The following is a 26,963-nucleotide window of genomic DNA, read 5'->3' on the forward strand; positions in this document are numbered from 1 at the left end:
ATTCTGTATTGCCATTAAATACGCAGACACCACCTCATCTACCTGGAATCTACGTATCTGCGTTCTGAGAATGCAGCTGAGAAGACTAAGGACAAAATAAAAGGATGCAACCTACCAAAAGTTTATGAGCTAAAACATCAGTACTTTATACAGGAAATGTTCTTAGTCTTTCCTTCAATACACATGTATTCTTACTTTACTTACAGTGCCAACTTGCTTGGTTATCTGAACACAAAGTTTACAAAACAGAAGCAACAAGGAAGGTGAGGAGGACTGCCCACGGAAGGTAACTGATAGAGACATGAGAGCTGACAGCTTCAAAGTCCATAGAAGTAATAAAAATAATAGGTTAAAGTATTTGGACTCAAGTTCTAAGGACCTCTGCTATGCAGTAAAGGAGCTCTGACATCACAAAACTGTAGCATGCTATTATGGCTGGTATGTAACGAGGTTCTTAGGTCATCAAGAAAACATGTAATTATGCTCAACATGCTTCATACAGTGGTAGAGAAAGAGCACTATCCTAAATTTGAAAAAAAAAATTTGGTGTTTATAGCAGAAAGGCTTTGAGTACCTCAATAACTCAGTGGTAGAAACACCTTAGTTTGTATGGGTGCTGCTGTTACTTTAAGTTGTTTCACACAAAGGAGGCCTCATTTAGAGCTAAAGAAACCAAGATGCAAGTGCCTGACTCCAAAAGGAATCCATACAGTTTTACTACACTTTATTATACTTTATCATTTTGGCAGATGAGTGGTATAAATGGAAAATAAGAACCCAAGTAACTCAGGCAATAATCTGGGAGTGACCACTTTTAGTTTAGAATGCACTCTAAAGGCTTACTTGCTGAGTAGGGCATATCGTAATGCTCCTTCTGGCCCACCAGAAATGGAAACTGAACCATGTCAGAAGGCCAACTGTTCACTGTAGAGGAGGCAAGAAAAGGAAATGACCACCAGCTAGGTAATTTATGTGCTCGCTAACGTCTGTTTCAGATACATGAGTGATTAAGATTCAGCATCCGTCACATTTTTTCCTACTGAGCTACGTTGTTGTAAGCATATGGCTACAAGTTCCAAACGGGCAAGAACTCTGCTTCAGGCACACCTGGAGTTGAAGAACTCAGCATGAAACAATGTGGAGAGAGCTTCTCATTTAAGGACTTTAAAAAAGAAAAAGTAAAAACAAAACAGCAAAATCTTGCTTGTCACAGCTGCTTGAATTACCCAGATATTTCTTTTCTCCCAGCCTTTTTTGTTGGTTTGCATGTATGTTTTTTAATATTTTCTTATTTATGCTTCTAACATGTTTTCAATTATCACATGATAATCATTTATTCACATGAAAAGTTGGAAATCAAGGTTAACAGGTAGACCTGGAACCATATGGTTTCAAAAGAATAGAGTGTGCTAAACCTTCTATTAGGTGCTGGAGAAGCGGGCAGAATGCTCACGCTATATGTAGTAGGTGACATTTAGTCAAATAGAATCACAGTCAGGCATTGTGCACAATGAGACCATGAGATTTAGGAAACAAAAATATTCACTCTGGAAAAAATGCAAATCAAATATCTCAGATAAAAATGTCCTTTTTTAAAAATAGGTTTTTAAAGAAGGATATTTCTAGTAGAGACGTGGAACATCAACAAAAGAAAATAACTTTAGGGTGACTTGCTGACTAAACAACACAAAGTGTGTGTTTTTCTTTCCTCTGACTAGGGAGACGGTGTTGACCCTGGTCAAGAACACATGGTCCCAGTTTATGAGGTATCAAGTCACTGAACAACTTGAAGGTAACGGTTCAAAGTTAATGCTAGGTTTTGGGCCATTGTGGTCTCATGTTATCTCTTTGGTTATCATTGGAATCCTAAAAGAAACACGTGCTAAAAGAAAAATGCTCACTTGTGGAAGAAGGAAAAAAATTTACCCTTAGGAATGTAACTTCCCCATCATTAAGGGAATTATGACTATTGTTTTTCTGGGGTCAGTTCACTCATTAGAAATAAAAGACAGGTCTCTTCTGACCCTCCAGGTTATCAACTGTCAATTAAAGCAAAACTGAATACAGAAAAATCTGAATTAACGAGGGAAAGGGTCATGCTGAATAATTAATAAAAGTTATCCTCCCCTCACCAAATCTTTACTAAAACTTAGAAGTATCTACCTGAGACGTGCTTCAACTCCTTTTCATGCTGACTTCTGGTATAACCAAAGTCCAAGGAGTTCAAGAGAAAGGAAAGAAAAGATAAGCAAAGGGAATAGTTAATGCATAAACTGAATAATCCAAAGCCCAAAACAATCCAGTTACTGTATTAGGTTGTGTAATTCATAGTAACAATGACTTGACTGCAAGAATGATATTTAATTGGAACACCTTGTGAAATTTTACTTTATAACATCAGAGAGATTTCAAGTTCTTTTTTTTCTAAAGTAACAATAGCAAGCTTGTAAATCATTTTGGCTTGACTCTAACATCTCCTTAATTAAAATTAAATTATAAATAAATTATAAATTATACATAAAAATTAAACTATAACTTATTAACTAAGCGTACAATAAAATTTTCATTTAATGCTGATTTTATTTAAATAACTAGAAGACACTGATTGCTGTCCAAAATGAAAATAAATCAGGTAATTTGCTTATAATCTCATATTTTGAAAATAAGTGAAAATTCTGTGCAAACACACAAAGGGGGAATTTACCATTTTCATTAGAAAAAAAAAACTGTGGGAGAAAGGACAGTAAATGATTGAGAAACACAAGTCTCTTGGGTAATGTTTTAAAAGTTCAGTGTTTTCATTCAAAGATTTTAAAACAGAAAAAAAAAAGCCATCTAATTCTTAAGAGATCAGGTTCTAAGTTAGTACATTTTCCATTAATTTATCAAAATTTATTCTGCAAAATTACCAGCATGGACCACACTAATGATAAATTAAATGCCTATAATGTATTATAATAATAATTTTAATATTCTAACCATTTCATAAGATTAAGGTAAATGTTCTGTCCAGATAAAAGAAATTGTAACTGTATGACTGATTGCTTTAACCCCAGATTTCTTCTGGGGCTGCAGGTAAAAAAATCTGTGTGTACTGATTATAGAAGACAACACAGTTTACAAAGCACTACTGTCCCACTTTTGGTTTCTAGTGAGTTATATAGTGATTCTCCCAGTGACTTTTACTTGAAAACCCGCAGTGAGACTACTTGAAGGAAGACACAAAATCACCATGTGTATTTGTCTCTGACTCTGAGTAGGTGATTAGATAGAGACAGTAGAACAAAAATCTGTTTTTCCTCTACTTTTTGAAATGAAATACTACTGGCCATCAATAATTGTTCTTCTTGAGCTTACTTTCAATTCCAGTTTTCACTGAGTCACCTCCATTTGGTGTGGTGGATCTGGGGCTCTTTGCTGCCTTAATGGGTTAGCTGACAGGAGAGAATCGGACTTCTCAAGCCCCACAGCAATGGGTTGTACCCCACAGGAGGGTAGATGAAAGCTACGCTTCGTCCCCTGGAGGCCAGAGCCTTTGTCACCAGATGAAGGGATGCAGCATCCTTGTTCTGCGCCCATATACATCTGGGGCTCCTTCCTCCACGGTGGTGACTGCAGTGGCCCTATATAAGAGAAAAAAGACATTTCAGTATTCACAGCACTCACAATGTCTAGCAAGAGAGAACCAAACAGTAGTGACTGGAGAGTAAGCCTGAAATATGAGGCACAAAATGATCCCATTTTCAAACCATTCTGGACCCAGTTTTTAAAGAATTACAATACTTTTGGTTAGTTAAGATGATTCAAAAGACTGTGCTATCTGACATTGCTCTTTAGCTTTCCCTGTGTACTTCCTCTCTCCCCATCTGGACCATATGACTTGAGAACAGAGCTCAGGTTTTAAACACATGCTAGTATCTCTCCCCTAGCAAGGTACTCTGCACTTAACCTGCCCCAGTTGATGTTAGCTAAGGTCAATGAATATGGTTCTATGGATCCACCACTGGTATAGCCTGTGGTTTAATGGGTTTTCCAGGAGTACAGAGAAAGAATTGGCTCAGGGCCAATCTTATTTATCTCATTTTCCACTCTACCTCTCCACCTCCAATCTCTACGTGCACTTTCGTAAACAGGCATTTATGAGATGGCTGGACACAACTGGGAACATGATCACTCATATTGGGAGACAAATATATAAGTGGCTCATAAGGAATGGGTTAAACTGCAACAGAATGAAGAAAAAGAGATTCTAATTTAATCCTGAGTACTCAGTTCTTGGTTTTTTTCTGAGTTTAACCATACTCTTTAAATTGCACTACTAATTATCTTGCAAAAATTACATTATATGTACCTCTAAAGGAGATTACCTTCATAAAAAAGAATTATTTGCTTTTAGCACCTCAATAAAAGGTACTATGAAACTACAAGATATTCCACTACTTTCAAAAATGCTACTAATAACAAAAACCCAAGGAACTTTTGAAAATGCTAAATTTTCATTATCCAGGTAGAAACTCTAGTAACAATATATATTAAAATACATTTTACATTGTAGTTTTGATATTCAATTTGGAAGCATACCTTAATATCCAGAACCTTCCTCAAATTAGGAAATAAAGTTATACTGAATTTGGGTTACATGGCAACATAGGTATGAGAGGGGGATTTAGAGTGAGTTTTCAAAACAACAAGTCTATGTTCTCTCTACAAGGAAATGTAAGGAGGAGAGAATGGTAATAAGCATATTTATGAAGGGCAAAAACCAAAAAAATATAAGTGGGGCTGAAGCACCTCTCATTAGCAGAGGAACTATTTTTGTTGACTCAAAGTTTCTCTGAAACTTTGTAAAAGCTTATGATACAAAGCATGTTCAAACCTTGTCCTCTGAGTTAGGAAATACTACATCCAAGCCCAGCAAGTTTATCATAATCCAACTCTTGGCAAAAGTATTACATCAAATCACATCTAACTCCACATCTACCTGAAGCAGACTGAGTTCCATAACAGTCTGAGAACGTGGGTGGATTTTATGGCCTCTCTCCCAGTGGTCTGGCTAGATTTCAAGATGGCCAGGCATCTGGCTGAGCACTAGCCCCTGATAAAACTTAAATACTCCCACATCCCTAGGAGAACCCCCTCAGATCAACCTAAATTCACAAAAACCCTTCCTACAAGGACATGGAACACATGTTCTTGAAGCCATTTGCAATTTCACTGGAACCATACCTACAGATGCCAAAATAGATCCCAAGCCCCAAAAATGACCTCAAATTCCAGTCTAATTCAAAAACAAAGAATCACTCATTCTGTGCTTGCTCAAAGGAATCTAGCAGACTGCTGTGCAACCAGAGTTTTGAGTGAAATGGTAACCTCACAGAAGATAAGAATCTAGTCCAAATATATTTCTCTGAAGTTCTATGTCATTTATAGCTTATACAATTTAACTATTGTTTCTGTGCATAGATGAGACTCTTCACGTTCACGGAAACCCTCAAGATCCAGGTAAAGATAATCATTCACCAGGCTCCAGGGAAGAAAACTGGCCAACATCTGCTACCAGGCCATCCTTGAGGGCTAGAGGTTGACTTCCATTCCCGAGGTTTTGATGTTCCTTTATAACCACAAACTGCAGAGAACAAAAGGGAGAGACAGAACATTGTTAAAATTCATAAATTATCTCAACATACATTAAATAAAAGTCTGTGGCTTGGTCATGTTCACCCTATGGAGGGTGGAAGCTGAAAGAAAGCCCCTGATCAAATTTATCCCTATGGCTAATGAAAGATTCAGTTTTCAGTTAGAAACCTTATGTTATTCCCTATTAAAGCCACTAGGCACAGCCAATACCTTTACTGAATTACTCTTCTAATTCTGGAATCCCAACTTGTGGGTCATGGATCCCTGGGGGTTACTTTTTACTATAAGCAATCCAAGAATTCACAAGTGGTCTGAGCACTGTCCACTGGCCAAATATTTCATACATGTACATGCTCCAACTTTTCAAATATGTGTGTGTGCTTAGTTAATAAAATTCACTTAAACGTGCTACCAAGTTCTGAGTAATCTGGGCTCACTAGTGGGAATAAGAACTAATAGTGCAACTGCTATTTTGCAGGGATGCATGAGATGTCTTTTCATGCCTGAACAGCTTGGGAATCAGAATTCTAAAAGTCAGGCCCAGAAAACATCATTTCTCTTTGGTCAACAAAATGATTATTTTTGTCATTGTTTGTACTGTCCACATTTGACTGGGCACTTGCAATGCAGACTGAGCAGAGTTCACAGACTCACAGTCACACCAGATAGATCAGAGATTAAAGCAGACTAACGATAAAAGGAAAGAAAAGAAGTGACCCCACGACCCAGGATGAAGGATGCAGTTTGGTGAAGTCCGTCCTTGCCAATCAGGAACGCAGCAGAGGGAATGCCCCAAGGTTTTGGTTGATTATGCCCTATGGATTCAGAAGTGGGCCCTCTATATAATGAGCCCAGAACGCAGAAATACAATGAGGAAAAGGAATAGAAAAAAAAATCTCCTTGGTCATGTTCCTCTTTGAGAAAAGTGTAACAAGAATAATGAATGGAGTTGATTAGGGAGAGAAACGTTAGTAAGAGAAGGGTAAGTCCCCTGAACATGTTTCCATTTTCTTGTTTTCCACAACACTAATCACACTTCACCATCTCCTCATCAGTGATCTCTGCAGTAACATACTGCAAAACTGATACATGACCCACTGTTTAAGGGCACATGCCCACTTTTCTGGCTCAAGCCAAAATCCAGCCCTCTGCACTGCAAATTGTCCAACCACATGCCTCTCTGTCAATAGGTCTCAGAATTCTGTGCTGGGTTGGGGAAGGCAGCCGATGGAAACAAATTTGTTTCTGCTGCTTCTCCTTCAGTTTGGGTGCTCAGCTCTCTCCCACCCGCAAAGATATCTGCAGCAACCATTAGTGTCGACGACAGTTCTGATGGCTGGGAGACTGAGTTCAGCATCCCCAGGCCTCCCACCACAGCCCTGAGCCAGCAAGCTGCTCACGACGGTGGCAAGTGTTTTTGATCTTTTAAAAAGCTAGATACACACAGACTGTGCTTCTCCTTCTCTCCCATGATTTAAATAAGATGAACTAAACTTGCTATCCGAAACTGAAGGAAGTACCATAGAGACTGACACATGCAATCTGGGTAATCGAGAAGTCCACAAAGTCATGAAGCTTCAAAGAACTGAGGACATTGTATAGTTAAGTCCACCGAACTTTACACACCTACAAAATCTCCAGAGACAGACAGGATCTTAGAGCTCATATAATCCAAATACCTTGGAGTCCTGATGAGGAAACAGTGGTTAAGTGACTCGCTGAAAATCAGCCAAATGGTGTGAGAGCAAAGCCAGAATTCACAATTCTTACTGTATTTCTGTACTCAAGTTCAACCAAAAAAATAAGTATGCACTGAATGCCTATAACAGGCAGGGACAGATGATCACTTGTTAGTCAAAAGCACAGCCACAGGAAAGCTATTCTCTGGAAATGCACGTGAGGTAGAGGCTGGGGAGTGGAAGAAATGACATGGAAAAGACCCCAAATGTTGCCTTTGCCCCTCCAAAACCTCTCCCTAATAACCTTTTCCCTAGGTGCTGCCAGTTTTTCATTCCCCCGTGGACCTGCCAATAGTCCAGCCTCTTCCACAATATATACCAGAAATGATATCAACAACACACACTGAACCAGTCAAGTTACCTCTGACAGGATTCTGGAAATGGAAATTCCAACAATTTCAAGAGTGCCTGTCCCAAGTCTGCCCTCTAGTGTTGAGGGTCAATTGCTCAAGTGGATGATCTATGAAGCATTTTGAACTTCCCAATCATCCCTATGCTGTTTGGAAAATGTACAGGGTTGCCAGATAAAATACAGAATACCCAGTTAAATCTGAATTTAAATTTGGGCTTTTAGTATTAGTATGAATTTAACTAGGTGTCCTTTATTTTTGTTTGCTAAACATGGCAACTGTTTTGCTGCTGAAGTTTAGGGACTTAAAATATGTGTGAGAAAAGAAATGTTAAGAAAATCAGGAGGATAATCTTGGCTTTTTAAGGCATCCATCTGAAAGGGATCACCTAAAAACTGGGAATGACTTTTCACAAAGACATAAAAAGCTGTTACAGGAAAAAACTACATGATAGAAAAAAAAAACCCATAAATGTCCTGTGCCATTATGTTATGGCACTGTTTCAGCTTGTCTGATTAATTTAGGACACAGATCCCCCACCCCCACTGCCCACCCAGGACCTCCCCTGTTACTGGGGTGCTGGGCATTATTAGCACCAGGTGGAAGCTAGAACATGTTCTAGTCTCTTTGAACTGATTGAAGAATGAGAAAAAAATGAACAAGGATTAATTTAAAACCAATTTCTTGCTTCGAGTACTTTGGTCACATTACCCAAGGTTGGGGGCAAGAGGACATCCCAGTCTCGCCATCAGCAGGCCCGATACCACTCATATCTCTGCTGGACTCTTCATAAGGATTCTTTGGAGTTTTCGATAGCAGCTTCTGAGTCCTGCAATAAAGCCAAAATGTGAGACAATCTCAAAACAAAACAACAGCACACTCACTGATGGGCAGGGACAACTACTTCTGCTACTGAAATTTAGGTACTTAAAACGCATGGGAGAGAAGTATTAAGAATACCAGAAGCATAACTTTGGGATTTTAAGGTATTCTTTCCTGCATTACTTTCCAGATGATGCTTCACTCTTTCCAAGGTACTGTAAGAAGAGAGTGGAGGGCATGGGGTGAGGCAGAGGGGAGCCATGCAGTCATGGACACATTGATTGAGTACAAACTATATCCTAGGCTCTGTCCTAGTACTAGTGACTGGAAAAACAACAACAAAATGTCTACCTAAATGGACTTAGAATTTTGTGGGGGAGGGAGTGCCTATGGAAATACTATCACAGCAATTGTGTGACACACCCTCTATTAGCTCCATTTTACAAGTGAAGCCAGCGGGGCTGGACAACAGTATTGATGCACTCAAGGCACACAGCTACCAATGGCAGCCCAGGAGGTGGGTCACAATGACACAAAGCCTAGGCTCCTTCCTTGGCCTGCTGCAATTTCAAAGGCGTCAGAGCAAGAACACAAGGAGTGGAACACCCAAGAGAAGACTGTCTCGTAGCTGCCAAGCCAGGGAATGGACTAGGTGTCCTGCCTCCAAATCCAGTTTTATAAAATACTTATTTGACAAACATTAAGTGCTAGTCTTTTCAAGGCATGATGTCATGCCCTGGGGGGAGGAAGGGAGGGAGATGGAGCCTTACAATGGGATCCCTGTCCTCAAAGCATAGCCTTGAGAGAGAGAGAGACAGGTACACACTGAGCACCCATTTAAGGGAAGGCAATAAAGGAAAGATGGTGGGGAAGACCACCAGCCAGACTCAAGACTCCAAAATGGCACTGCTATCTTGGGGTAGATGGCAGCTTAATTTTCTCTAGGAGCACAATGCTTAGTCAGACAGGCCTGCCTGCACATTCTGAGGAAAGGCAATAAGGAAGGCAGGGGCTGCTGGGGAAGCCCATCCCAGAGCTATGAATTCCATGTAACAGATAGTACTAGGAAATGGTGTGGGTTATTATTTTTAATCAAAGGCAATGAGGAAAAAAAATTAAGTGGCTAATAGAAACAGTTCCAAAGTTCCAAATTATAGTTTCTGACATTACTTTCCTGTTGATTTCCTTACAAAGGGGTCCTTCCAAGAAATCAAGTTTTATGAAGTAATAATATCTTAAATACTTTAAAATTACTTAGTTCCACAAACATTAATCTTTTCAGAGATACACAAGACAAACAGTATTGAGTAGTCGATATAGAAAAGTCAGTCTACACAATCTGATACAAAAGGAGGAGTAACTGATTTTAACTCTTTAAAGAAAATCGCTAACATATCTAACTTAAAAACTCAATGCTAGAGCTGTATTTATTGGTATTCATTAGTAATATGGCAATGTTTAGGCTGGCAGTTTTAATTTGATCTTAGCAGAATCTTACTATGTCACAGCCCATAGAATAAGAAAAAATACTTAATAATTATAGTATATATGTACTTAAGTTTCTTCCTTCTGTTTTTTCTACATTATTTGCCAAGCATCTACTTGTCTTTTGATGTTCTGTCCAATGGGATGAACCACAGATTATTCAATATTCTTCCTACAAACATCCAAGATATTGATTGAATACCAGCCTAAAAAGTACAATGGTTACTGATGGACCACTGAATTAAAATTTCAAGTTTGTACCTGAGAATCCTGCATCTCAAGATAGAAAAGGGTTCAGAATATGTGACTCCTTGGGTAAGATTACAGTTCATGGAAAATCTAACAATAACAACAGAAAGCATTTATTAATTCCTATATGCCAAACTACAACAGTACATAAAATGCTTTTCAATATTGATGATAGTGGAGATACTATCCTACTTTTTAAGATAGTAGAAAATGAGCAAACAATGCGATGCCCATTTCTTCACCCTTATGTAGTGTTTTTTTTTTAATTAAATGTGTAAATAGTATCATTCCACAGTTTTAAACTTTTAACTTGAAATTATTGAAAACATAAGCTTCAAGAACCAGAAGCTTCTTTCCAAGTTAGGGAAGATACTGATTTTCTTGAACCAAAGTTAATACTTTGTGGGAAATCAACTCAGTGGAAGGCAGCCATGAAAAATTATAGTTACATGCAGGCTGTGGGGAGAAAACCATGTGATGCTAAAAGAAAAAAGTGGAATATAAAAATGCATTATGGTAAATAACAATCCCATAAACTACACAGGTCTATGCGCAAAGACTAGAATGGAACAATAAAACCACTGATATTTTAGAGCAGTGAAATCCTGGACCATTTTTTGTTTTCTTTTAGTGCTATTCTACTTGTTAAATGAAATAACTGTGTAGACAAAGCTCATCGCAAGGAGCTCCCAGGAGCTAGGAGGAGGTTGAAAGTGCCAATGGAAGAAAAGTCACCTGTAGTAGTGAGCCCCCCACAGCCCCAGGAGCAGCAGCAGGACCAGTGCCACCACACAGACAGCCACCACGGTGATGCTCTGCTGCTGCCCGTGGTCAGCGTGGCGCAGATCCCACCATGTAAAGTCTTGGGACTGACATCGCTCCCCGAAGAAGCCAACAACACAGCTGTGACAACACACAAACAGAGGTCAGCAGTGAGCCATGGCCATACATGTTAATATTTTTACACTCAATAGCCAGCCGTTTCTCAACCTCTGCATTTCAGCCTCAGCTCTTTTTCGGAAGCATATGGAAAATCCATCAATGGTCTGTTGAAAGCACTCTAGTTGACAAGTTAATGCAGCATGGACTTCCCCCATTGGTCTGTTGGCCCTGGGATAGATAGGGGATTATTTGCATAGCGCCTCCATAAGGCTTTGCAGAACACTGGTTAAAGACCAATCTCTGTTAGGCTAAAATCCTATCAAGAGCTCTTTCTAAGACCAACACAAAGCAACTCTGCCTTATGAGCCAAAGAAGTTTTGGAACAAATGTTTGGCCAGACTGCAATGAGTACAGGTCGAAAGAAGGAAGAATTTGAAGGCAGAGTCTTACTTGAGACCAGGCTGTAAAAGGATATGAGTGGTCTCTGAAGAGGAAGCACAGACTGCAGAGGAAATCACTCTCCCTTTTTTTTTTTTAATCACTACAGGCCAAAAGGTCTCAGTGGCTACCCACAAGCATTTGCCTAGTTTCTTCAAGATGGAAAACCTAAAGAAGGAAAATCAGCATTCACTGCTGCTTCATTAGTGAAGCTGTGACTGGAATTACCAGAGACCAACACAAATCTGAAGGTCTGTGATCCTTCAGATGAAAGTAGATGAAACAATGCTGCCATCTACTGGGAATGCATGCTTCCAGAAACTCAGGATCTTGGATACAACAACTATATTCTATTATTCTTTGCGAGAGCATATACTTTAAAAATATTCTATTACTTTCAGATACAAACTACTATATATAAAATAAATAACAAGGTCCTACTGTTTAGCACAAGGAACTATATTCAAAAACCTATGATAAAGAATATGAAAAAGATATATACACGTATAACTGAATTACTGTGCTGTACACCAGAAACGAACACGACATTGTAAAACAACCATACTTCGATTAAAAAAGAAATAAAACAAGCAGCACAGAAAAATTCTATTAAAAATTTTGTGATGCTCACTTGTTAGGAATTTCTTCCCCTTGGCCCTGGATCCACGGTCTCTATGCCCATGTCCCCACTTCATTCCAAATGGAGGTGAAGGAATGAATATAAAGTGAATTGATACCAGTCCCTGCGGTGGGAAGAGGCAGTGTAGGAAAAGCTTTGGATGAAGCAAGCACCTAATGCACGGATGAAGCCCGTGAAGGTCTCGAGTCTAACCCCTGAGTTGGTCATTGGAGCTTTGGCGAGGCACTTTCAGAGACAGGAGGGAAAAGAACTAACATCTGTTATGCACCTTATGTTTCTGATACTGTGCTAGGCACTTTTACTTATTTTATTCTTGATGGCACATCCCCAGTTTACAGATGAGGAAGATGAGATTCAAAGAGGTTAAGTCATTTGTATCAGGTCACATAGCTAGTGAATGGCAAGTCTGGTGTAAATGGCTCTCTGATTTCAAAACCTGTGTTCTTTTTACTACATTGGGTCACTTTCAGAAAGGGTTTTAAGCTCCATGCACCTCTGAAAAACTATTCTTCTAGAACAGACTCTGTAAGAGAATGCAGGATCTGAGTGTAGGTAGCAGAAAGGACCACCAAGTTACCCCTGGCTGTCCAGGATGTTGTTTTAATTCTAGCTATCTTTGCATATAGACATTTACTATCAATGCCTAGCAGCCACTTTTATTTTATTTATTTATTTTTTGCATTTTTTATTGATTCATAATCATTTTACAGTGTTGTGTCAAATTCCAGTGTTCAGCACAATTTTTCAGCCACTTTTAAACTGCTGAATGTTAAAAGGCCGTATCTCTAATCCTCTCGAGATTTTAGGCTCTCAAAGAATATAACAAGCTCATGACAAGAGACCTGAGGAGCCAAGGCAGGCTGCAATATCAAAGCCTCTCAGCCTTGTAAGGCCCCAGAGCAGCCAGCCAGAATTTCACAGAGGCGGGCCACACACCACTAGCTCTTTGGATTATCAGTTAGTTCTTCTCCTATACCAAACACAAGATTCTCTGGCCAAGTAAGTTTCAGTTTCCATGGTCAAATAATTTCAAGAAATTCTGGACTAAACTAAGGTCAGTAAGACTTTTTCATGTGTTGTGGTGTACAATGAATCAAGAACTGAAGGCTAGCATATGCAGCATTTCTCTAACTGATTTAGCCACACGACTCTTTGTTTATGAAATGTTTCACAGCACTGATGTTGGGGGAACTTGGGTGGAAGAAGATCTGCCTGGAAGGGATCCAAACCAGAATAAATGAGGACCTCTTCTGTGGTCAGGAGGTTTGGAGTCCTCTGAGAATCCCCCGAGCAGGGAACCTGTGAAGAAGACTTTGGGCATGGAGACTTTCAGTTCTCACATCCTCTGCATCCTCGGGGCAGCCAGGGGGTCCCTGTATCTGAGGGGAGCTTCCACAGCCTCCAAGCAACCTTTATCAACCTTCTCACAACATTAAGAACACTCTGTACAGAATGATGCCTATGAAGTGTTTCAAATCAAAACTGGACTGGGAAGCACCCCCTAGAGACATTTTATTATGGAATTAAATACAAGGTGAGGTCATCAGGGCAGGGAAGGAGGGAAAGGTTGAATGTTTGATTAAACCATGTTTGTATTAAATATAGAATTCAAAAACAAAGTTATGATCCAGATTAATAGGAACTCTGGTGATATTTTAAATATTGCTTTCAATGAAAGGTCCTTAAAATTAAGTGTTAACTTCAGTTTAATCGTCATTTTGTGCAGCTTGTGTTTAAAACATTATCAGGGAAATATGATATTTTCATCAGGATTTAATGACAAAAAAGCAGTGTGCTAAAGAGTTCACAATTCATTTAATGAATTCGGTCCAAATGAAATTAATTTACTAACTGCAATATGCAACTCTGCAGTACCCTCATACTACAATAATGCCTTTTGTAACCCAGAGTTCAAGTATCAGAGAGAAACACAAACCATGACTAACACATTTGTCTTCAGAATTTCACTATTTGGAATAGTAAGGAGCCACAAACAGGTAAAAACAATTTGATTCTTATTATCAAAATCAAGGATGATTACTGTTAAGTACTAAACTTTACCTTAGGTTAGAAAATCACAGCATAAAATATGAATATGGAAAAAGATTTCTACTAGAACTGTGTTATTTTTGCTAATATTCATGAGCATTTTTCACTATTTTTGTCAGGCTGACATGATTTATAATGCAAGGCCATACACTTTATCACAGAATATAACTTGTTCTTCTAATAATTCAGACTATGTTTCTGCTGAGTATTATTGATAAAATAATCAAAGCCTTTAAGCTTATAGCATCTATTTGTGAGGACTGGAATATTCTATCACTCCTTCCTCAGCCACGTAGAGAATTATTCATGAGTCAGGAGTCTAGCCATAAGAGACCTATTTATTTTTTGATTCCCTTATATTGCCTTCAAAAAATGAAAGTAATTAAAAGTAAGATTTGATCCAGAACTAGATCTTGTAAGTGTGGTTTTACTGAAGACTCTGAGGGGGGTGTTTTCCAAGTGAGTGTAGTGGGAGCACCTCACAGTTCCAGGGCTTCTTTGAACCCTCTCTTCAGGTTGACACTTTGCCCACCGAAACCATAACGGGGACAAAAGCAGAGGAAAAGGCAGCCATGGCTGCATCCAGCAGTTATTACCAAACAACAAACCTGTAAATGCCAACTATTAGGAAGTAAAAGGGGGGGAAATATATATATATACACACACAAATAGTTTTGAGAATTGAAGGCAAGATGTCTAGTGTGACACTTTTTAAATTCAGAAACACAGCATGGATGCTCTTCATCTATTTGGCAGAAAATAAATCAAAGTTTTAAGAAATCTTCTCAGTTTAATCCCCAGACTGTATCAGTAGTAACATCAAGATATTTAAGTAACAGGGAAAATCACCAATTCCTTAAATTTTATATTTACCACTGGCACCTGGTGTGTGTGGGGGGTGTAATATGCAAGGAGGGTGCAACACATGCATGTACACACACACACACACACACACACAATTTATATATGTAAATGCATATGGAAAAACCTAATTATAGAAAAATCTCAATATAAATTTTATAAATCCACTAAAAGTTATGGCTGCAATATATCTCTGTGCTGTCAGAAAAAACAGGCTGACTTACTTGCAGACAGAGTGGTTGATTAGTTCAAGATAAGTACACACACCACCGTTGAGACAGTACCCATGATGGGACGGCGGACATTTGCGGTACCCATTTCTCACAGAAAAGTGGCCATACTCCCAGAGGTGAGACACCGGAGTAGAGTCTAGGAGAATCAAGGCATTTCTGTTACTTTCTGAACTGATTAGGGTTTTTCATATATCAAAAACAGGAACTAATTTCTGTGAACAATTTGTGAGATAGAACAATAGTTTCACTTTCCTAATCAGACTTTATGTCATTCACCATGAAGCCAGCCATTCCTCCTTTAGGTTCAGTATTATCTGACATAAAGCATACTGGAGGCAAGTGAGAGAATGGTCAATCCTAAAATCGTATGAATCCCAAGTCACTGGTATTATTATAAAAGCACATCTGTCATCCATAAACACACACCATGTAAAACAAGTTAGCTTTAAGGTCTTGCTGAACCACAGTATCTTTTTACGGCTTATGTATAAACCACTCACCACTACAGAGGCTACTACCCCAGTTTCCTGGGAGTCTCAAAAATTTCTCCTACACAATACTTTCTTCTAAAAATGATTTAACTTTCAGGGGACCCCTCAAAGACAAGAGTAGCAACTTTGACAAAAAGGAAATGTTACAATAACAGAGGGGAATGCCAAAATGGTAACATCCCTTTTATTGAATGGTTCACTGCTCTTTAAAAGGAAAACAGTAGGGTGTGTAGCTGACTATGTAAGTATTAACAGTCTTCCAAGGCCTTTAAGAAGAGCAAGTTGTTTTAGAAAATAATGTGCTAAAAAAGCAGAGACCCAAGCGAGTGCAGAACTTTCCTTCCTTAGGATGCTTTCTGCTTGCAGAGCTGAGTCAGGTAACTAGCTGGCAGTGACAGGGGAAGAGCCTCTGATCCTGGCTTCCAGGGTCTATAGAGCCAGCTTCCCTTCCCAGGTGCTGATGGTGAGCAGACACTGCTGTTATGGGGATAGGGTTCAGGAAGCAGGAATTGACCATTATTAGCATTTGAAAAATTTCTAATTCAGATCGAGAAATACTGACTTTTTAAAATCCTAGAAAGTGATTCAAAATGCTAACAGACCAGACATCCTCCCAACCTGTCTAGCCCTGCAGAGTTTTTCCAGCAGCCCCAGAAATCAACATTACAAATCAGGACATTACCTGCAGAGTTAAAGAGAACCACCTGTGTTCCCACCTTTATTGAATTGTGAGCAATTAAAAAGGATTTATTCCAGATGCTATTAAATTATGAATACTTGGATTATTTCACATTCTCAACCCCAGTATCAATCTAATCAGGAAAGTAAACTCACCACCAGCCTGACTGAACCAAATGATTTCTAGAAGCTCTAATGGAAATACACTTGGGTATCAATTCCCTCTCCTAGGATCTAGACCACCCACCAACCCACCAGGGCAAATCCACCCAGGTTCAGCCAGGCTGCCAGCACACAAGCAGCTATAGTTTCCCTCCATATTTGTACAGGTGGTGTTTTCCCCACAGGTGTGCACGCCTAGTTGGCACTCATTGATATCTGCCAGGAAAAGGGAGTAGGAAGGAGAAAAGGGGGTGCAAAAGAGAAAAGAGGGTCACATCATTGGAAAACCCAATATTCCGGAAGGGGAGCATTTTCAACTTCTTTCATGCTACATGCTCTCAGAGCTCTACACATTTTTAAATCCAAAAATTCTATCATAAATGTTGGAGAAAGAGATGAGCTGGGTCCCTCAGCTTCAGACCCATGCAAGTAAACTCCTGACGTAAGGCTGGAAGTTCTCCTGTTGCTTGGAAGGAAAGGACACTTCCCAGCACAAGTACCTCAGTGGGAAAGTTGGAGATTGATAAACTATCTCCAGGCAAACATTTAGAAGTTCAGATCATATCAAATATAACACTTTTACCTTTTTTTAATAAATATAAACAAAGTCATTACTTTACCAACTATTCACCTTTTCTCTTCTCAGGTACCATCACCCTAACATTTAGATCCTCCCTCTCATCTGTTTTCCACGGTTTTAAGAGCAGCCTTACTACATTCCCTACACCCTACCTCTCCTCCCCTCTACTCCTCACCACCAGTGCCAGATTAATTTTCCTAAACCACATCTTCCATCACTGCACCCTTGACTCAAAGGCTGCTAGTGTTTGTTGCCCAGAGTCATACTGCCCGATAGGGCAGCCATCGCCACATGTGAGTTCTGAGCACCTGCACTGCAGCTAGCCCACGCTGAAATGTGCTGTAAGTGCAAAACCATGCCAGATTTTGAAGATGAAGTACTGACATATGAAAGAAGGTAAAATACCTCAATAATTTTTATATTTATTATGCACATTAAAATAGTATGTTGGATATACTGAGTTAAATAAAATATTATTAAAATTAATTTCCCCTGTCTCTTTTTACTTTTTGTAATGTGGCTACTAGAAAATTTTAAGTCACATATATGACTGACATTAGATTTCCACTAGACAGTGCTGGTCTAGAGAAGTAAAACCCCAATGACTGACCCTCAGATTCATAACCCAATCTATCTGTTATGGATTGAATTGTATTCCCCCCAAATTCATATATCAAAGCCCTGACTCTCCATGTGACTGTATTTGGAGATAGGACCTATAAGGAAGCAATTAAGGTTAGATGCAGTCAGAAGAGTGGGACCCTAATCCAATAGGACTGATGTCCTTAAGAGGAAGAAATACCAGAGATATCTCTTTCTCTTTCTCCCCACGGATCACAGAGCAAAGGCCACATGACTGTAGAGCAAAAAAGGTGGCTGTCTGCAAGTCAGGCAGATCCTCACCAGGAACCAAATCTGCCAGTATCTTAACCTGGGACTTCCAGCTTCCAAAACTCTGAGAAGTTACATTTCAGTTGTTTAGACCACCCAGTCTACACAGCATTTTATATGGCAGCCTGAGCAGACTAAACACAGCCTTGCCAACCTCAGTTTCTGTTCTCCCTCACACACAATCCACACCCAGTGCTCAATTAGGCTATTCTCTACCCCCAAATAACACCTGTGATGTGTTCATAGCTGAAATGCTCCCTACTCCTTCACATTTCTGCCTGATAAAAATGTACTCATGCCCCCAAGTCTATGCAAAATGATACTTCCTCCACGAAGTCGTTCCCAATACTGCAAACAGACATTTCTACCAGTTCTGAACTTCCATTTAATTTTTGCTACTCTTATGATGTGTACTTTTCATCACCAATTATCACAGCTGCAATTATTTTTATTTTTACTTTTATTTTATAACATTTTTTTATTGAGTTAGTCATTTTACAATGTTGTGTCAATTTCCAATGTAGAGCACAAGTTTTCAGTTATACTGAATATATGAACATACATATATTCATTGTCACATTTTTTTTTGCTATGAGCTATCACAAGATCTTGTATATATTTCCCTGTGCTATCCAGTATAATCTTGTCCATCTATTCTGCATATGCCTGTCAGTATCTACAGATTTTGAAATCCCAGTCTGTCCTTTCCCATGCCCCACCCCCTTGGCAACCACAAGTTTGTATTCTATGTCTATGAGTCTGTTTGTTTTGTATTTATGGTTTCTTTTTTTTTTTTAGATTCCACATATGAGTGATCTCATATGGTATTTTTCTTTCTCTTTCTGGCTTACTTCACTTACAATGACATTCTCCAGGGACATCCATGTTGCTGCAAATGGTGTTATGTTGTCATTTTTATGGCTGAACAGTATTCCATTGTGTAAGTATACCACTTCTTCTTTATCCAGTCATCTGTTGATGGACAGTTAGGCTGTTTCCATGTCTTGGCTATTGTAAATAGTGCTGCTATGAACACTGGGGTGCAGGTGTCTTTTTGAAGTAGGGTTCCTTCTGGATATATGCCCAGGAGTGGGATTACAGGGTCATATGGTAAGTCTATGCCTAGTCTTTTGAGGAATCTCCATACTGTTTTCCACAGTGGCTGCACCAAATTGCATTCCCACCAGCAGTGTAGGAGGGTTCCCTTTTCTCCACAGCCTCTCCAGCATTTGTCATTGTGGATTTTTGAATGATGGCCATTCTGACTGGTGTGAGGTGATACCTCATTGTAGTTTGGATTTGCATTTCTCTGATAATTAGTGATATTGAGCATTTTTTCATGTGCTTATTGAGCATTTGTATGTCTTCCTTGGAGAATTGCTTGTTTAGGTCTTCTGCCCATTTTTGGATTGGGCTGTTTTTTTTTTCTTATTAAGTCATATGAGCTGCTTATATATTCTGGAGATGAAGCCTTTGTCAGTTTCATCGTTTGCAAAAATTTTCTCCCATTCCATAGGTTGTCGTTTTGTTTTACTTATGGTTTCCTTGCTGTGCAGAAGCTTGTAAGTTTTATTAGGTCCGATTTGTTTATTCCTGCTTTTATTTCTATTGCTTGGGTAGACTGCCCTAGGAGAACATTTTTGAGATATATGTCAGATAATGTTTTGCCTATATTTTCTTCTAGGAGGTTTATTGTATCTTGTCTTATGTTTAAGTCTTTGATCCATTTTGAGTTTATTTTTGTGTATAGTGTAAGGGAGTGCTCTAGCTTCATTGATTTACATGCTGCTGTCCAGTTTTCCCAACACCATTTGCTGAAGAGACTGTCTTTATTCCATTGTATATTCTTGCCTCCTTTGTCGAAGATTAGTTGACCAAAAGTTTGTGGGTTCATTTCTGGGCTCTCTATTCTGTTCCATTGGTCTATACGTCTGTTTTTGTACAAATATCATGCTGTCTTGATGACTGTAGCTCTACAGTATTGTCTGAAGTCTGGGAGAGTTATTCCTCCAGCCTCTTTCTCTTCAGTAATGCTTTGACAATTCTAGGTCTTTTGTGGCTCCATATAAATTTTATTATGATTTGTTCTAGTTCTGTGAAATATGTCCTGGGTAATTTGATAGGGATTGCATTAAATCTGTAGATTACCTTGGGCAGTGTGACCATTTCAACAATATTGATTCTTCCAATCCAGGAGCATGGGATATCTTTCCATTTTTTTTAAGTCTTCTTTAATTTCCTTCATCAATGGTTTATTGTTTTCTGTGTATGTCTTTCACCTCCTTGGTTAGATTTATTCCTAGCTATTTTATTACTTTGGGTGCTATTTTAAAGGGGACTGTTTATTTACTTTCTTTTTCTGTTGATTCATCGTTAGTGTAAAGAAATGTTTTAATGTTAATCTGTAACCTGCTACCTTGATGAATTCTTCGATCACTTCTAATAGTTTTTGTGCGGACCTTTTAGGGTTTTCTATATATAGTATCATGTCATCTGCATATAGTGGCACTGTTACCTCTTCTTTTCCAATTTGGATCCCTTTTATTTCTCTCTTGCCTGATTGCTGTGGCTAGGACTCCCAAGACTATGTTGAATAGGAGTGGTGATAGTGGGCATCCTTGTCTTGGCCCAGATTTTAGTGGGAAGCTTTTGAGTTTTTCATCGTTGAGTACTATGCTGGCTGTAGGTTTGTCATATATAGCTTTTATTATGTTGAGATATGTTCCCTCTATACCCACTTTGGCGAGAGTTTTTATCATAAATGGGTGTTGAATTTTATCAAATGCTTTTTCTGCATCTATTGAGATGATCATACAGCTGCATTTCTTTTATGTCATATTCTTGTAAGCAAGGACAGCCTTATCATCTTGGTATTCCTCAAAGATCCCAGTACTATGTCTTTGCACTAACAGGGGCCAGTTAAATATTTGTCACAATGAATCACTATCTGGAATAGCCCAAATGGAGTCTTCTTTTTTTTTTTTAACCGACATCCTATTGTAATCTCTATGAAATATCACCTTGAGAATGAGAGAGAGCTTTTCCAAGAAGCAAAAACAAAGATGTACTCTCAGCCAAGAAATACAACTACTCTTAAGAACAGCAACAACAATTTTAAACAGCACTTATTCTGTGCCAGGCATGGATCAAAGCACGGTATCTACATATATACTTGGAAGCAGAGGGGCAGCATGGAGAACAAGGACAAGTCCAGTGCTTCCATGTGGCCTGAGGACTCCATGCCAGGCAGGCAGGCTGGGCCACGATACCTTGCTGCATGGAAGGAGGTGGGTTAGTAACAGAGTGAGAATTCAGAGTATGGTCAGTGTAAACATCCAAGAAAGTACACCTTCCTTTCTCTTCAAAGTAAATGAAATACAAAGCCTATTTGTCTAAATTATCTATGAGCCTGCTTAATTAGAGCAGTGACATTTTCCTGACTGACAGCCAAATATGTGCTTAAAGGAGCATTTACAGATTTCTGTGGACTCCACAAAACTAATCTGATAAAGGTCTGATTTAAACCATCAGATCCAGAGAATTGCTAGTTATGATTGATATTTCATCTTTAACCTCAACATGTGGTAGAAAGCAATGCCATTTTAGTTTTTTTTTATCAGGGCACCTGCCCCTCACCGTGAAAAGATTTTTGTTTTCAGAAGGAAAAGAAAATACTGAAAGAGACATTTTAAAGCCCTGTAAAACCTGACATAACTATTTCACTGGGCCACGATGGCTTCAGGCAGGTCTTCACTTGTATAGCGATGCTGTCCTACTGACACCTGGAATGGTACATGACATTCACTCAGTGAACTCCCAACCCAACAAGTCACACCCAGACCTTGGCAGAGGATGGTGATTATGAAAGAGCTCTTAATCATACCTTGCTTATATCTAAATGTCAGTGGCTTGAACTTATCAAGAGCCAGCTGGTGAGCCCTTTCACAAAACCATACCTCCTTTCCTTCACACACAGCAGTGGCTTCCAACAAACCTACACGAGCTCTGCAGTTCACCACAGTTCAATTGCCAGATTCAGTGAAAAGTAAATGCTGTCCAATTCCCCCCGTGACGGCTCCAGGCATGGAGTATTGATGAAGCACTGATGTCACTCAGCCCTCAGAGAAAGAATTAGAAAGGTGGAGGGGAAAACAGCCTCTGAGGGGTTCTGAAGCTGACTAGTGTGGTCATAGCAAAAGGACATGAACTTGACTATTTACCAAGTACTGCAATATATCAGTTTGAACAGATCACACAACTCCTCTTTTAGTCTGAACATGTGTGTCACCCCAATTATATCCTGTCTTTTCTCAGCCCACCACACCCAATGTTCTTTGATTCTCTAAGGCCTGCTTCACCCATCTCCCTCAGCACACAGCTCTCTTACCAAGACAGTGAATCCCATCTCCTTGGTAGCCTTCCGAGCATCGGCAGACGTGGCCACCTTCAGTATTGATGCACGTGGAGGAGCGGGGAGGGCAAACTGAGATACCCATCTCACATTCATCTATATCTGTGGGCAAAATGGTCAACTAGTGAAATATGCAGGGAATCCTGGTATAAACGAAATGGTAGTAAAGAACAGTGTAATCTCACATATGATCATTCAGCTATTTATAGGTATAATGTAATGCATTTGCAAATGTAATGCAAATCCTGCATCTTGGACATAAAGTTCACTTATGAATTTATTTTTACAGATTTCTTGGTGTTCGATTAGTTAAGTATGTGTAAATGAATCACTCTGTTGCCAGAGTTTGAGACCATAAGAATTGAGGTTTTTACAGTAATGGCTATCAATACAAAATAGAAACCCATCCAGCAAGACCTATTTAATAAACTAAAACTTACGACCTAAGCTTTTGGGGGGAAAATGTATTTTTATTGGAATTGGGGAGTTTACAAATTAGACTTGAACTCAAATTCATGCTTCTGAAGCTAATTATAAATTCTCCTTAATGTCAATTGCATGTATTATGAACTTTTAATATAAACTCAATATAACAATATATGTTTCATATTTTCTATACATACATCCATTACCTTTTTAGATAATATCAAATAATTTATTCAACCCTACTGATTATATAAATCCTTCTGGAGACACTGAATCAGCAAGATCTGAGAGAGTGTTTCTGATTCACTGTTTTCCAGATAGTATGTGTATCTGGCCTTTGTTATTACCAGAACATAGTCTTCCATCTCCAGCAAATCCTTTCAAACACTGACACGTGGCATCCTCTCCCTCTGGAACGCACTGAGCCTGTGGACTGCATCCCATGGCACTACAGCCATCGTCATCTGCAAACAGTGAGACCCCCGCCAGATTATTTCCAGATCTCAGAGAGGAACATGGATTTTCATGTTTTGGTGCTACAGGACATCCCAGGACTTCCTTTCCCATGCTCCGGAACAGGTTACCCTCCAAACAGAAACACTTCATCGACCTGTAAACTGTATCTGTATTAAAGGACCCACAGGCCACATATTTCCATTTACATGCTCTCAACAAATCTTTAGTCTTAAGCAAGTGTGCGGTGTTCAAAGACCCCTAAGCCAACTGATTTATAATTCTTTAACAATCTGAAAACTTGAAATACAAAATGTCTCAAAGTAAATGAACTCGAATTTCAAGAATGTTATTGCCTATTTGAAAATTCCCAACCATCATGACATACGAAAGAGGTCGATATATTTTTATCCCGCACAGACACACAGACTAAAATCGAGCAAGTAGATCTGCGTACCAACATGGCAAAGAGATTCAATTACGAAAAGATTTATCATCAATTTACTAAAGTTATGTTTCATATATAACAGAAAATGTATGTCAGAATTCATGATTATCAAGACTTATGCAGTGACTTGCAAACCTCAAGGCACTTTTACAGAGTCACGAACCATAAAAACTAAATGCTATAAATGGATCATTTCATTTCATACCCCACTGAGATGCATATGCCTCAGGGGATGGAGCTGCATATTGAGCCATTAACATGAGCAAGTTTTTTTTTTTCCTTTAACTACTTAATTATATAGTCATTCTTCAAATGACTCCTCCCTGTTGGAGTTGGAGTATCTGACATACCACAGTAAGATATAAACTATTTTCTGCCTTTCCACTGCTAAGTTTGCTCATCTGAGTACAGAAGAAGTCAAGAAGCCCTCCAAAGTTGCCTATAAATTAAAGAAAGTTAAATGATCTAAGTAGTATCTAGGTGTCATGTGAATGCAGACATCCGGTAATTGCATTTGATTTGCTTAGCTTTTAGAGCAAGATTTCTCTTGTGGGAACACATACCCTTCATGCTTGCTTGATCACCTCCTGTCACTCATGACTCTTCGAGATGGGTAAGTTCAGACTAAATCAATTATTCATTTGATGTGGCATTTATTTGGAAGACTAGCTCCCAAATCACAAGGCTGTTCAGAGTGTATGGTGGACAGTATCCAGTTACCCAAGACTTCTAAATCACTTGCAGAATTATTTCAAATTAGAATATGAGTCAGGATTTATTTGGTAACTTGCAAACCCCAAGGCAGCTTTGCATAATGAAAAGCAATGGATGTGTATCTGCAGGAGGGATGGGCCGTAGTCAAAGTTCTTTCTGCCACAAACCAGCTCCAGAAGGAAGGAATGTCTTGTTTCACATGCCTCCTCCCTAAAACACAGGTTGACAGTTTCTGTCTAGTCTACTTCACATGATTGTTTTAAGAACTTGAAGAAAAAGTGACTTAAAAAAAGTCTTTTGAGAATTATAAATTATTATACATATTTAGATAAGGCTGATAAAGAAGAGTGTTCAGGTGACAGCCTGAATCAGAATCAGCCTTATCCCACTAGAACACTCTGGGGTCTGTTAGTAAAACTAGTAAAATTAATTCATTCAGAGGTACCTATTATATGCCAGATCGTAATGAGGGCCAAAATTATCGTGGTGGAAAATACAGACAAAGGCTCTGCTTTCTACATGATTAATTACTTAAGTATAATAAGCACAAGCAAGAAACAGTTCAGGGTTCCTAGAGAACTGAAACAACTCTCACCTCACCTGGTCAGGAGGCTAGGAAAAGCTTTCTGAGAAAGTGCACATTAAGCTGAGATCTGAAGGATACACAAGACTTGGAGGGGAGCGGGTAGAAAGGGCACTGCGGGCCGAGAAAACACCACTAGCATGTTACAGGCAAGGCCAGTGTAGTTAAATCAGGCCACAGAAAGCTGGGGACAGAAGGGCACAAATGGAGGCTGGTGAGTTGGATTCAGGCTAGTTTCTCCAGGGCTCAACATGCTACATTAAGAATTTTACATTTTATTCATGAATTTAGAAAACCTCATGATTTTAGTAAACTTGACAATGAGACTTTATGATTGAATCACTTTGCTATGTTGTATACAGATCTACTTGCCACATATCACTCTGTGTATCTCTGGGGAATAAAAATACATTGACCTAAAATCTGATATAAAGTTTTCAAACTTGTTAGCATAGATGCTTGTTTGGAATGAAATCTCACTGCAAAACATAAATAAGACCCCAACTTTAGGCAGAACTAAAACTCTACAGACTAAGACAAAATAGATCACAATCCAGGGAGGGAAAGATGTAATTTTCATCAAGGCAGTCAGTTTCATTTATTCTGCACAAGGCAAAGTACAATCTCCAGGTATGAAGCCAAACACAGCCTATTGCATATGTATCCCAAATCTTTGGCCATTCAATCACTCCCCAATCCCACCCATGTGGCCTAAGTTATTATCTGTCATTCATCTTGGTCTTGAGAGTCCCCCAAACATTAGACTTTCAAAATATGCTCTATGAGCCTCTAAGGATGCCTAGGGACTTTGAAAAGGTTCCCTATACTGCTAATATTTATTATGAATATTATTGTATTCTATCACATTGTTTGTCTCCACATCAGACTGCGACCTTGGAGACTGGAGCTATATTCAGCTCATCACGGCACCCCCAGAACTTAGCACAAACTATGGCAGATAAACAGTCACCAAATGAGTAACATTCTTTACATGATAATGTTTCCAGTACTTCTTTCCTTGAATTGAATTATTTGGTTATAATTTTCAAAATCTTTGGTCAAGTCACTAACTTAATATATCTTAGTCTCAGTTTTCAAAACTGTGAAATGATAAGGATCAAATTAGAGGATATATTTAAAGGACCTGGTAAACTCTAAAGCTCCATACACATCATTATTACTACAAATATCCACCTCTTTGTATTTAATCAAAAATCACACCAATAAATTCCTGTAAGGAGGGGTAAGAGGTCCCGGGGTTTTGTACTCTGCCAACCACAAAAGCTGGACGAGCACTTTGTTAAGTGTATACAGTGTCCTGATGTAGAGTTCTCAAACTTATTTTTAGCCATATACAGTGTTAAAATTAAATCTTACTCAGAATATAAATAAGTAAAGTGTTTAAAAGCAGACCTGCACTGATTGAAAGGCAGAGACCCAGTGTGAAGAAGGAGTGGGGTTTGCAGACGCTCTAGGGCTGAGCTAAGCCCAGTTTGAAGACCACTGGTTTCAAGAATGAATACGGAATATAAAAGAATTAGCTGCCCTAAAGTTGTTATATACTGAATAAATTATTTAGCATTTTGGTGATAAATGATCTACACAGAAGAAAAAATTCTAACACTTGCTGTTTGTGGACTTTCTGGAGCAGCTGAAGCGACCAACCTGTATTTGTTTACCAATTACCATCTGCTTGTCACACTGATGGAAGTAAAGCTAAATGGGCCAAATACCAAAAACA

General features: G+C 38.9%; 1 protein-coding gene across 2 annotated transcripts in view; it reads right to left on the reverse strand.

The window, feature by feature from the left end:
• Positions 1-2,560: 2,560 nt before the first annotated feature.
• EGF (epidermal growth factor) overlaps positions 2,561-26,963 on the reverse strand; it is a 79,020-nt gene continuing 54,617 nt past the window's right edge. Inside the window, exons 17-24 of one of the 2 annotated variants that reach the window (XM_072938628.1) lie at positions 23,372-23,488; positions 22,575-22,700; positions 16,810-16,932; positions 15,377-15,521; positions 11,018-11,185; positions 8,438-8,555; positions 5,521-5,626; positions 2,561-3,623 (exon numbers count right to left, since the gene is read on the reverse strand). In XM_072938628.1, the coding sequence (XP_072794729.1) occupies positions 3,373-3,623; positions 5,521-5,626; positions 8,438-8,555; positions 11,018-11,185; positions 15,377-15,521; positions 16,810-16,932; positions 22,575-22,700; positions 23,372-23,488 (1,154 nt within the window). In that variant the 3' untranslated portion in view covers positions 2,561-3,372. The remainder of the gene's footprint in view (positions 3,624-5,520; positions 5,627-8,437; positions 8,556-11,017; positions 11,186-15,376; positions 15,522-16,809; positions 16,933-22,574; positions 22,701-23,371; positions 23,489-26,963) is intronic. The other variant, XM_072938632.1, reaches the window with a different exon arrangement.

Source organism: Vicugna pacos, chromosome 2 (genome assembly GCF_048564905.1).
Source record: "Vicugna pacos chromosome 2, VicPac4, whole genome shotgun sequence".
In the NCBI taxonomy this organism is placed as follows: Eukaryota; Metazoa; Chordata; class Mammalia; order Artiodactyla; family Camelidae; genus Vicugna; species Vicugna pacos.